The sequence below is a fragment of the Limulus polyphemus genome, unplaced genomic scaffold, assembly GCF_000517525.1.
Source record: "Limulus polyphemus unplaced genomic scaffold, Limulus_polyphemus-2.1.2 Scaffold374, whole genome shotgun sequence".
Lineage (NCBI taxonomy): Eukaryota > Metazoa > Arthropoda > Merostomata > Xiphosura > Limulidae > Limulus > Limulus polyphemus.
In genome coordinates, this window is record NW_013665984.1 from 341959 (window position 1) to 355770 (window position 13812).

The 13812-nt window shown below is 34.5% G+C and overlaps 1 protein-coding gene across 1 annotated transcript in view; it reads right to left on the reverse strand.

Annotated features, from left to right (window-relative positions):
- The window catches only part of LOC106457797 (polypeptide N-acetylgalactosaminyltransferase 1-like), a 30349-nt gene extending 28506 nt beyond the window's left edge, over positions 1-1843 (reverse strand). Inside the window, exon 1 of the mRNA XM_013917245.2 lies at positions 800-1843. Within this exon, the coding sequence (XP_013772699.1) occupies positions 800-1497 (698 nt within the window). The 5' untranslated portion in view covers positions 1498-1843. The remainder of the gene's footprint in view (positions 1-799) is intronic.
- Positions 1844-13812: the final 11969 nt, after the last annotated feature.

The window sequence follows — 13812 nt, forward strand, 5'->3', positions numbered from 1 at the left end:
AATTGACCCAAGTATAGTTTCAAGAGTTCAAAGAGAGTTCAGTTTCAGGGAAGCAGTTCTCCACTTAATCAAACACACAGTATTTATATAACAAAGACAATAAGGAAAACTTTTAGTTTTTACAATTTTCCCTAAGTGAATGTGAATGGTTTGAAAAAAAAATGTCTATACGTAGTTATTTGCAAAGAAGTGGTAACTAACCCTAAGCAATAAAAATTTTACAATCTTGCAACAGCATCAAAATCAACAAAATGTTGTTGGGACAAGATTTACAGATTTAAAAAACAATTCTATTGGAATTTACCTTGTAATATTTGTCTGACTGCTACCACATGTGATTAAAAGAACAGGAGACTTTATTTAAAATAAAAATAAAAAATCTAATTAAACAAACTCTGAACAGATATAATATGAAATTATTTACTTCAAGAAGACATAACTTGGGCTACCTTGGTTCTCATTTATTAATGTTATCAGTGAAGAAATTTTCAAATATTCATTTTTTAAAATGTCTGGATGTATAAATGAACATGTTCTTGATTGAATCTTAATTTTCATAATTGTAAAAGTGAGGTTAATTCCATGTCTTGACAACTATCTATAAACATGTGTGTGTATATATATACTATGTAAATTACAAATTGAAATGTACTAATTCTATCCATATTCATCTGTTCATTAGCCTATACACCTTATTGGTGAACTCTAACTCTGTTATGAATATAATTACTTAAAATATATTTTATGCCTATAAAAAGAAAAGAAAGAGAAAAAAAAAGACATAAAGGAGTAAACTCACAGTGGATGTCTAGCATCAGGTACACTTCGATTAAGAGAAATTCTGTCACTGATGTAAACATTAAAACCTGCTGACCTAAAGAGTTCATCAGCTAATGCTTGCTCCTTCTGGTTAAGAATTACAGGTTTTTCCCCTTCTCCTAGTGCAGGGGTTATTTTTATAATTCCATAATCAAGGGCCACATTTTGGAGCTTTCCTTCAGACTTATTATTACCTACATCAAATCCCTTCTTGTAAATGTTTCTTCCTTTTATATGTTTATCTAATGTTTTGACATCTAAACCTCCACGTATCTCTCCATTGTGGTCACTATACTTACTATCTCTTCTCATAATATCTGCTGGTAAGGGTGGAGGTAACACTTCTTTGTAATCATCCATCTTTTTTTTGTCACTTCTCTTTCTGTCTAATTCTAAGGCAGGTCCTTGAATTTGGTGATAATCATCATGCCTTTCTAAAGAAGGTTTTTGCAAGCTTCCTGGCTGGAAAGGATTTATTTTTTCCACTTTTCCTGAATTCTTTTTATTTTCATTAGTGTTCTCAGAGATTGAGAAAGTATTTGCTTCTGATTTTGGTTTCAGAGACCCTTGTTTATACACTTGACTATACCAAAATACAACACCCAGTGTGGCAGAGGCAATCAACAGAAATTTAAAAAGAGTTAAACGACGACGTCTGTTAAACCACCACGCAAACATATTCAAGCAAAAATTTCAGAGGCTCAGTAAAAATAGGCTAGTCGCGTGGCACGCCAAAATTTCCATAATACAGGTTACGTCAAAATTGCCTCGTCGCTATCACAGTATTAGTATCAGTAACACCCAGTACCACTATCACAATCGGTAGCACTTACGAGTCCCAACACTAAACCACAGAACTATAGCTTAACATTTCTTATGTTTTTATATCCGGACTATTTAACTATACAAGTAACCAATTTGTGTATTTATATTATAAAGTAATGCAATGTTTTACACACATTGGACATAACCTACTAAACCTGTTTACACACATTAGTATATCACAGTCAATACACACAAACACGTAGAGCTGCCCTCTATAATACACAATAGCTAATAAGTTTCATATTTCATAAATTTTCGTTTGTTTGTTTGTTGTTAAGTCAAATATATAAAAATGGGTGCTCTGCCTATCGTGGGTATCGAAATCCGAATTTTTGCATTAAAAGCCATCTGAATTATCGCTGAGCCATCGAAAAGCTTAAATTTACGTAATGCTAACTGACATATGATTATGAATAAATGAAAAGACCGTGAATTTTAGAGAATCTTTCGATTTTTTAATACTACTATAATGTTTAGGCTTTACACCTTCATCAGAAGCATAGCTTTTGTGTAATGATTTCCATCGCTCATTATTATTAATGTAAATAAAATAACGATCTATAGCTTCAGAATTGGGTCAGTATTTTGCATTGCAGCCTAGTTAGTGTTTGTTTGAAGTTAAGCACAAAGCTACGGAATGGGGCCATCTGTGTTCTGTCACCACGTTAATCGAAACTCGATTTCGACCGTTGTAAGTTCGTAGACATACTGCTGTGCCACTGGGGGTGGGGTGGGGGATGGCTTAGTTAGTGAAATTTATTTATTCTGTCAACGTTTCATATGACGGCTTCATCAAGAGATTACTCGTATACACCCAACTGAACACAAGCCCGCTCTTAATAGAACAAACAGCCGATCTAATTAAGAATAACAATAATGCGTTCTTACGAATCGTTATCAGAAATAAAAAAGTAACAATAATATCACAAGAATGTAAACGTGATAGAAAAAAATTGTTTAAAATCGAAAAAAAAAAAGAGTCATGTGAACATACAAATCTAATAAATGTTTAAAGGTACAGGCGTAGCGCAAACTGTGTAAGTCACACTGCGAATTATTTCATCTACCCCCCTCCATATCCGATTTATTATAGTATTATGCCCGCACATCCTCTCCCCCCCCCCTCATTTCGGTCTCTGCTGCATGGTAATTACGCCACTGTGTAGAAGTAAAGCCTTAAAGAAGTTATTACCACACATTAAATTTTTTTTTCAAAAACATAAAATAAAATAAGTATGGTAGAATGTATTGAAACGTCTGTGTGCACATACATAACTCCATCATTTAGAATGGCAACCCTCTATCCCTGTTAATTGAAGTATTCTCAGATCTGATGAGAAAAGACTTTAATAAAACGTGCAGTGCACTCCTTCCTATCAACTTCATCCATAATTGTAGCTCGGAGATGTTCAATTACAAAAGCAAATAGAGATTTTGTCAATATTCAAACATATTAAAATCTTAGGAATGCAATTAACATCTTTACACCAGACGTCAGTCTTTATATTTGTTCATTTTAGGCCTTTTTTGAATAAAAAAGGATTCTTTAACTTTTCGGTCAAGAAAACTTGAAATTTAGATAAAATACTGACATCCGATAAGATGTTATCTGCTTATCGTATCCCATGTTCTTTACCATAACTAGCTGAAAGTACCTGTTAAGGAAACAAAAATTTGTATAAAAGACGATGTTAGATAATATTCTACTTCGTTCTTTTGTTATTAAATCCTTATTTACCTCATTAGATGCTCATTGTGTACTCTGCTTTATGGAAGGTAATAGCTGAATTATTTAACTGATTAAGTACGTATGTCTTTGAATTCAAAGCCAAATAAAAAAAAAAGTGGAAGTATGCTCTATTTTAGAATGTTTTTGAAACCCCTTCTTGGGTAAAAATCCTAAAATAAAATAGCCTGTATACACCGTCGGACAGTTTCTAGACCATACCAAAGCACACATGGACTACATGATCGGTGATGTTGTAAGAACGTTGTTTATGATGTAACTTGTGGCAGGTGCTCGAGTACGTACATAGGAGAAACATACTGACGTGTACATAATAGAATGTCTGAACAGTACGTGGCAATCAGGATTTCAATACAAACAATGCTATTGCTGAGTATTTTGATGTAAAGATGATCCATTCTGTGTGTACACTTATGTTTTATTCATTATGCTGCTTTCTTATATGCTGAATTATTTATTAAGGATTTTAGGGAAATTCCTCATTTTTCTTGCATTTTAATAAATAAGTCAGATATTATAATTATTCTCGTACGTGTTATGGTAATATTATAACTTATACATAGTATCACCCAATTAATTCGAACTTCAAATGTGCGTTCCTTATTTACATGGTTGAAGGGAATATGTCTCTTTTGTTTTTGCCTATCAAAGTATCTTATTATGTTTTGTATATACTCCTGGATGGAATAGAATGTAATTATCTGTAAAAGTACTTATAGATACAAGTAAGAAAATGTATTTCATATACGTAACATATCCTATTCTAAATCCTATAATTTTTATAGTTGACCTGTTGATTTATATACGTCGTTTATTTACCATTGTTAATTCGGTTTGTTTCAACAACTTAAATTCAAGGATATTTTATATTATTTTGAACATGATCTGAAACTTTTAGACACGTGTATCAATGGTCGATTAATTGATGATGGTGTTCCAAGTTGATTTCAACTGGATTAGCGAATTTGTAGATCATCGATAGCTCCTGACGAAACTCTACTAGCGAAATATTGAGCCAATAAATATACATTCTATAGGTATAAGTCGTTATTTTATTTACATTAATGAAAGTCTCTCGTAATAAACTCCAATTTGCAGTAAACGAAGTTAAGAATAATAACTCTATCCTTCAAATTAAGGTCGAAAGGTTCTTTTGGGTACACGCATGGTCGTTTCATTTATTCATAAGGCCCTTAAGTTTCAAATGACCTTAATTGTAACAATGTTGAAATTCAGTTTCTAATTTAAATTTATTTGTTTTTAGGAATTTTTTGTAAGCTAAAAATTTATTTTTGCTCCATGTATTTGTACATGATATGTCAGAGTTTTCATAAAATAATCAGAAATATACGGAAACTTTACAGATATCTTTTGTTATTTCCGGGATCATTGTTTTTACTCCTATGTTTAAAAGTTAACTGTATAACTCGAAAAGTTTCTATGTGACATTTATCAAATTTGGTTCAATGGTTGAGTGTTCCATAAGGAACAATTGATTAATCTTTCGTGAATGTAGATCAAAAGTCAAAGTTACACTGAAAGTGAATCACATAACTCGAAAAGTTTCATCTGATTTCGATCAATTTTGGTACAAAGGTTGAGTGTCTTCTGAAGACCACTTGATTAACGTTTGGTGAATAGCTTAAAGATTAAGCTCATATTGCAGATCAATCACTTCCGTTATTCCAAGAACTTATGAGTGAAAACACAGAACAATGTGCAATAATATAATAGTAACAAACTGAAATGTTAAAAATCTGTCAAAACTGGAGAACGGATTGTTTGTATGTTGAATTTCGTACAAAGCTACTCAAGGGCTGTCTGCGCTAGCCGTCGATAATTTAGAAGTGATAGACTAGAGGGAAGGCAGCTATCTAACATCAACAAACGCCATCTCTTGGGCTACTCTTTACGAAAGAAAAGTGGGATGACCGTCATATTATAACGCCCCCGCTATTAAAAGAACGAGCATGTTTAGTGATGGGATTCGAACCCGCGATCTGCAAATTGCGAGTCGAGCGCCCTAACCACCAGGCATAGCCAAGCCAAGAGAACTGAGTGACATAATAAGATCTTGACACCTAGACTTACATTTTTGAGGGTAAGGAATTGTTTGGTGTATTTTCTAGGTTGATAACTGCAAAAGTAAGAGGCAGGGATTACATTCTTTGTGTGCCTGTCTTGCTTACATTTATCTGAGTAAAACAATTAATCGAAAAAAATTTTAAGAAGTTTCTGTATTTATTGAGCTACATAAAAAATTTGAATAAGCCCGGAAAATCAATATACCGGATGTTAAGTGACTAACCATCTTATGACAGTAAAATTGGAGTTTAACAGCATATTCTATGTATATTGAAATTGAAAGTTAGGTGTGGGTGGGCTTCTTTAGCGCAAAACTATACAATGAGCTATCTGTGTTCTGTCCACCAAAGGGCACTGTACCTTAAATCTTAGCACATTTTAAGTCCGGAAACTTATTGTTGACCCACTGGGAGGACATTTAAATTGAAAGAGTTACACATATCGCAATAAATAATTTTACTAGAAAACTTTATTTTTTGTATTCTCGTAATATCTTCATAATTCGTAATCAACTAGGCTCTATAAACGTCAATTTACCAATCACATAAGAAATTTAAAAGCAGTCTAGTAATCTTTGGCTTGAAAATTTGAAACTGTGCAAGACAGGAGATAACGGATACAACCAACCACAGAAATAGTTTGTTTGTTTTTGAATTTCGCGCAAAGCTACACGAGGGCTATCTGCGCTAGCCGTCCCTAATTTAGCAGTGTAAGACTAGAGGGAAGGCAGCTAGTCATCACCACCCACCGCCAACTCTTGGGCTACTCTTTTATCAACGAATAGTGGGATTGACCGTCACATTATAACGCCCCCACGGCTGAAAGGGTGAGCGTGTTTGGTGGGACGGGGATTCGAACCCGCGACCCTCAGATTGCGAGTCGAGTGCCCTAACCAAGATACCACACCACAGAGTACGGGTTTGTGTGTCTCTCTCTCCGAAATCTGACTGAATTCTTCAACAGGAAAGGAGAAATGCACAAGATTTAAGTTCAGCAATTTTATTTCACAAATATAATCAAAAGGTAAACGCAATACACAGTTTTAAAAAATGGGCAAGTGTTTGCTGTGGATGTGTTGAGGTAACGAGATAGAGATGTGAAAAAGAAACCTTGATGAATTATCTTTCACCAGTCCAGTGTAAGTCATCCCCCTTGTAAGCTAAAACACACACACACACACAATTATACAATCAAAGCCAAGTTCTCTCACATCACGCTCCTTGCGCACATGATGTAGAATCGAAAATGTTCAAGATTAGGGATTTTGAAGTAGCGCACCATCACCCGATTCGCGAACAGAAAAGACAACCTTTCATTTCAAAACCTCACAGTAAAGTAACAGTGTCTCTCTACACGCTTACTGATCAATTGACAGATTCGTGTCTCGTATGCATCCAAGTAATGAAAGTTCACTGATTCTTTCTGTTCAACCAGAACTGAGAGAAAAACCCAAATTTCAAAATTCACACATTAAATACAGGGGGAACTAACACATGGTACCATTCTGCAACACAGTTATATGTTTCATGAAAATGTAGAATTTATTATATTGACGTATTAATTTATTATAACGTTGTCTCTGACTTTTATAAATCACAATACATAGATTTTGACATTTCATAGTTTTTCCCTCAGGACTTTCTGTTTCTTTTTTACTTTTACTTGTTTGGTTACATAATTAATTCTATGACTCACTTGTCAATTTGATGAGAAATATTGTCCACTAACTGACTGCCAGCTCTTTTTGGTCAATAAAAGAGTGCCTGTTTTACATCGTTTTGTCTCTGACTCTAAAAAAACATTGTATTAGTTAATCTTGGAACTTCATTAATTGCCCCTTCCAGACTGCAGTTTACCACAAAGAGTTACCCAACCGTTTTTATAGCTATATAAACAAAAGTAAATCAACTTATTTATTGAGAAAGATAAAAGAGAGAGAGAGAGAGAGGAGAGACTAGAAATAGAGAAAACAAGAGCACAAATTAAGATTGCAAAACTCACTCAACAGAAGGAAGAAGGACCCAAGAATGACAATGGAGTCAGGGCCAGCCGACCCAAGCTACCCAAAATTGATGAACATAAAGAAGAGCTGGATGATTTCCTGGAGAAATATGAAAGATTCGCCCAAAGTCAAAACTGGGACAAAGGCGACTGGACAGTCTGTCTAAGCCCACTTCTCACAGGAAAAGGCCTACAAGTATATGCAGGCATGACGTCAGAAGATGCCATGCACTATGACAAATTAAATATGGCTTTACCGAAACGATATAAACTTACTAAAAAAGGTTTTCGTTGGAAGTTCAGAGGAGTCAAACCTGACACTGGAGAAAGTGTATTTCAGTTTGTGGCACGTCTACGGCGATACTTCACAAGATGGACTGACATGGCCAAATGGGACAATAGTTTTGAGGGACTGGCAGACCTATTAGTACGTGAACAGTTCATGACCACGTGTCCAACTGACATGTCACTGTTCTTAGAGGAGAGAGCGCCAAAAAACAAAATAGTTTATCAAGCTGGTAGAACAGTATATGGAAGCCCATGAAGGTAGTATAACTGGCAAGTCCAAGATCATCCAGTTATATTTGAAACTAGTAATGGCTGACCAGAAGCAGGAGTTTACCAAAGATGATAGGAAGTTAATAGACAGTAGGGAGAAGAGATGCTATATTTGCTATCAAATGAGACACATTGAAAAGGAGTGTAAGTATATCACCAGCAAACAACAGGAGAAATCTCAAGAGAATGTAGTTGGAGCTATGTACAAAGACAGTGCTGGTAAGAAAAGAGTGACTGGCTCTATGGATGCTGCTACCAGAAGAAACAGAATCAAGACAACTCGTCAGATTCAATATATGAAGAAAGCACGATTGATCAGTGCACGACTAATGGTCGGCTCAAGTTAGCAAATGGATCAAGAGTGCTACTAGTGATGGGAGCATGTTACAAATATCAAGAGGTGCCAACAAATCATAATATGCCAATATCTGAAGGCCATGTTGGGGACAAGAAAGTAAAGGTTCTACGAGGCACTGGGTGCAGTAGTCCTGACAGGTAAGGTATGTTTTTGTGTGCTAATTGGTGGGACAATGAGAAAGTTTCCCATGGCAAAAATAAAGATGGATACTTCATATTATGAAGGAGACCTTGAGGCCATGTGTATCAAGGAAACAATATACAACTTAGTGATAGGAAACATACCAGTAAACATTTGAAGGAATTGCAGAAGAAAGACCCTTCACCACAGAAACTTTGGGATAGTGCCCGGGAGAAAGACAAGCACAACACAAAATGGAAAGAAAATTACAAAACAGAGAACCGGAATGGAGTATTAAACTGGGCTTATTAAAACAGTTTTACTGGGGAAGCCAAACCCAAAGACAGTCAGAAAAACTTTTATAATAACAAGACCAAAGGTCGACATTTCAAGATCAGACAGAAGGTAACAATTCTCTTACCTAAAGACAACAAAACTTACCCGGCAGTGGAAAGGACATTTCACAGTACAGGAAGTGGTAAGCAGAATGCACTATAAAGTGAAAGTTGATGGAACAACCATGGTCTAGCATACCAATCTGTTGAAGAGGTACTTCGAGAGGGAAGAAGACATAACTGGTGCAGCTATTGAAACAGAGATGTATGTGGCTGTTATGGACGCAGAATATGAAGACTTCGTTATAAAAGATAAGGACCTCCTAGGCCTAAGAGCACTGAGTAGAGAGGAGACGTACAAAGACATAAGTGAGAACTGACTGGTAAGAAGAAGGAAGAGGAACAAAATTTACTGAGTCAGTATACAGATAGATTAGAAAAGACAGATCTCAGGCAACACAAGATCAAGATGAAGACAAGGGATTCTGTTAAGGAGAAGCCCTATTGGATACCTTACCCTAAGAGAGACAGACAAAGAAACTATAAATTTTGGTATAGAATATATGAGAAGACTTAGTATGTGAACTAAGAACAGTCTTTGTATATAGTGAAAAAATAATGTAAATATTTCTCTTGAGCAGGGGCTTATGTCATGATATAAAAGGTTGTTTAGTGTAGATATTATTGTTTAATTTATTTTGTGAGTGAAAATTTTTTATTGATTAGTTTTATTCGTAACAAGAGAGTTAGAAGCAATTATTTTTAATTAATTTTGTGAGAAGTTTAGTCACGTAAATTGGTAAGTGTCGTACTTTGTGTTTATAACTCATTGATGTCGCGATTATAGATCGTAAGGTGAAATTTATTGATGCCGAGGACATAGTGAGCAGACGATTAAGTAGTAAACATATAAATAGTGTGAGATGAGTGGACAAGAAGTAAAGTTACGAGAAGGAAATTCGGCTAAAGAAAAGTAAACGCAAAGTTAATCGTGGTAGGAGTGGAAAGCCTAATGATTAATATAGGCCTAACGGTTGATATATTACAGTGAGACTAACGGTGTTGAAAGAGGTATGAAGAATAGTTTATTTTGTCAAAAAGAGTTCTAAAGTAATTGAAGTAGCCTCAGTGGACTTTGACAAATAGACAAACGATTTTCAGAAATACAGAGAAAGAAAAAGGAGCAGACGATTTTAGAAATATATGATACAACTGTGGTAACTCAGAGATAAACTAAGTGAACTATACTCGGATAGTTTGGTGAGAGTATCAGAGAAAAATAGTTCGGCTTATCAACTGAAATTCTAAAGCAATTGAATAGGCCTAAGTGGACTTTTGACAAGAAGAAGAGAACTATATAGGGTTTATGATACGCCTATGATCTCCATCGTGTAAAGAAGTTGAACTGCTGTACGTACGTTTGACTAGTTCCAAACATATTATTATTTTGAAAACAAGTGGAGTGAGTGCTGTTCATTTATTTTTGAATTTATCGCCAACAAGTCATAGATACCTACCGAATAAGAATCCTATTTTCTGGAATAAGAAAATAACAGTTCTGCTTTTTTTTAAATATATAGGCATAATGATACAACTTGAAGGTATTGAAATGGTTAACCATATACTTCAATAAGTAAAAAAACAATGTGATCATGACCTATCGAATTGAAACAACAAACTTAAGAATTATTCTCTAGAATATCATTTATTTAGTCGAGAACTATGAATGTCATTAAAACTTCCCTATAGTAATCCTTAGAAAGATGAACTCAAGTAAATGCACACACAGTAATTAATTAATTTGAACGTTATTGTTGACACTATTCGTAGGTTGTTCATGAGAAACTAAAGTTAGCCTTTAAACGTTGCTCCTAAACGACGAGATGTATAAAGGGTCTGTGGTTATACCAATAGGTTATTGAGGGAGTGACTTAAATAGCCGGATGGTTTCGTATGTTTCTGATAGAAATAAGAATGCATACGAGCAAATGGAAATTAGATTAAGATTATTACTGTGATGTCCATATTTTTTACCACCGAGTTGAATTGTTTCTGTGCAATTAAATCTGAAACATAGGATTCTTGATTGGGAAACCACCGAGAAATAGAACGGATAAGGAGAACTAACATACGAAATAATGTGTGGAAACAACTCCAATACTCTTTGCAAGAATAAAAAAACAACAACAAAAAGCATTTTATTAAAAAACCCTTTAGGATAAATTATAGCAACGCGTATACTATATCTAATATATGCTGAAATAAACTATAGCTTGGCATAGTTTCATGTCAACCTCAAGGAATGATACATCTATACCATAGGAGAATAAACTGTTTCTTGCTTAACTTACTCTAATAGGAATTTATCGTCAAACCACGCCGAACAGAAAAATATGTTTTTACTTAAGTCTTTTTCACAAATTTTTTTCAATTTAATTTAAATGTATGTTACTTAGTTCGCTCTACTTCTTTATGGGAAACTAATCTAAACTTGAATACTGTATTTATTTGGTTTGTTGACCCAAGATGTTCTGATAAGTCTTAAATAGACGAAAATTCTGAATTTAACCTTTGGTGAAAAGAAGATAAATTTGTAATATGATTGAATAAGAAAGGTAAATATATGAAAAATGACAATGGATAAAATATTATGAGGAAAGATCTAGACAGAGATCTAACGTCTACTTCACTATACTACTTAATTAAAGAAATTGAACTTCTGTAGTCCTAACATTTAACTGAATTTCAAAACATTAATCTCTCAATGAATCGTGACTAATATTTCTAGCTAACATTTAATGCAGCGTAGCATCTCTGAAAGCCCATAGGGCCCCCCAGTGGCACAGCGGTATGTCTGCGGACGTACAACGGTAGAATCCGGGTATCGATACCCGTGGTGGGTAGAGCACAGATAGCCCATTGTGTAGCGTTGTGATTAATTACAAACAAACAAACAAGCCCATAGAATCTCTGGTAGAATCTTTAGCAAACAGGCAAAACTGAAGCAGGTAAAGCGAAGTGCCGATCATTGTTTACTGTTGTCAGGTTTACTCATTTGTTGCCAATCACATCATCACTTTTTGATTCTCCCAAAGAGTTGTGTTTTTTTTTTACAGATAAAATTATGACTAACAACTGCCTTCAGTTAGAATCAAATGATTCATGCAAGAAGTAAACATATTAAAATTTTGGGTGCCAACTCAGAACAGACGAAAAATACTTACTCAGGGATATCTGAAACAGTTTCTCTTTGTTCCGAGATAAAAATCATTTGCTACTTGGATCGTCTATTAAATCATTCATTTAATCAAATTAAAGTACATTTTATTAAAGGCCAGTAATTCATCTTCTCTGTACTTTCAAAGGCGATAGCTTTTGTACATTTTCACTTTTTGCATTAAAACAGTATAACTATAACTTATTCAAGCTTAGTAATTTTTTTAGTAACAGAAGCTCTTAATTTCATGAACATTTGAATAAGCAGATTTCAAAACCTTAGGAAACTTTATGAAATATTCCCGACTCCTTATGAATTTTTAGAAGAGGACTAATTCTCATTTATGGAAAACAGAAATGCTCAATGCTTTCTTGAATTTAAATCACTTTAAAATTGTTGTTCAATACACTAATGTTATTATCTTTAGACTGAAGAGAAACAATTTCATTTAAATATAGAGAAATGGATATTTATTTAGAAAACATAGAGATACAATATACTGCAGTCCAGTAATAACAATCTTCCCAGTTTGTCAAATCTGAAAAGAAAACGGAAACACACGATGTGACAATGTGTTGGACATACCAATATAGGAAACTAGTATGTTTATTATTAAGTATAGAGCTGCACAGTAGACTATCTGTAGTGTGGCCATCGCAGGGATTGAGCCCCAAACAATAGTGTTATAAGCCCTCAAACTCACTTCTAGAGGGTGGAGGACAATAGGAAACAAAGAGATAAATGCAGACTTAATACGTTTTAAGCTATAAAATTTCTAAATTGATTACATTTAGATGTTACTTCCAACATTCAAATATACCTATATACTACTGTGCTAGTTTCTATTGTTGGGTGGGTTCTTTTGGCCAATGTTAAGATGAAAAATACATTTTATTTTATAAATTTCAAGTTCTACAAGTCAGCTTTACTATGATCACTTATACGCAAAGGCGTAACCAGTACTACAGAGTTGGGGATCTTTTTTTTGTTCCTTCTACACAAAGCCACCTAATGAAGTTTTTGATACAAAACTTCGTTCGACGTTTTTAGAAAATCCTTTCATCTAATTGAGTGCCCTGGACCCCGTAGAACAGACTGTCCTGTACTCGCTGACTTTTCACCTATATATATATTTGTAAAGTGTGCCGATTCTACGAGTAGCGAGGAAGTAGTGTTTCCTCTGAGCGTATATCTAGATACAGTAGTAATAGCACGAATGTTAATACTGACTGAAAAGTCCTAATTTACCCGACGTGATTATTTATTTGGAGGTGCCTGAAATATAAATTAGTTGAGTATGACGGCTCCTAGATGGCAGCAGCGTTGATACAGAGACGTTGATTCGTTTGTTAACCCGAAAAGATTACCAAATTAATTCACGTGGGAGCCAGAGGCAATCTGTTATAAACTACTAGAATATTTGACAATGTGTGAACGTATATGGCAACATATGTATATGAATAAATCTATATGTGTGATCTTGCGCACATATAAAAATATTGCATAAAATCGTTCAGAAGTGTCGTGTAACACTACACCTTAGAGAGAAAACAATGCTTTACTTGGTGTTTTCAAATTCGATGATGAGGAACCCACTTTGAGACTAATAATGCTTGGAGACGGCTTGAATGGGTAATGAAGAAATGTACATTTGCTGTTATGTTAAACTTATATTAAAGTTTTCTCCATTACCAATTCAAGCCTTCTCCAAGCATTATTAGTCTCAAAGTGGGTTCCTCATCATCGA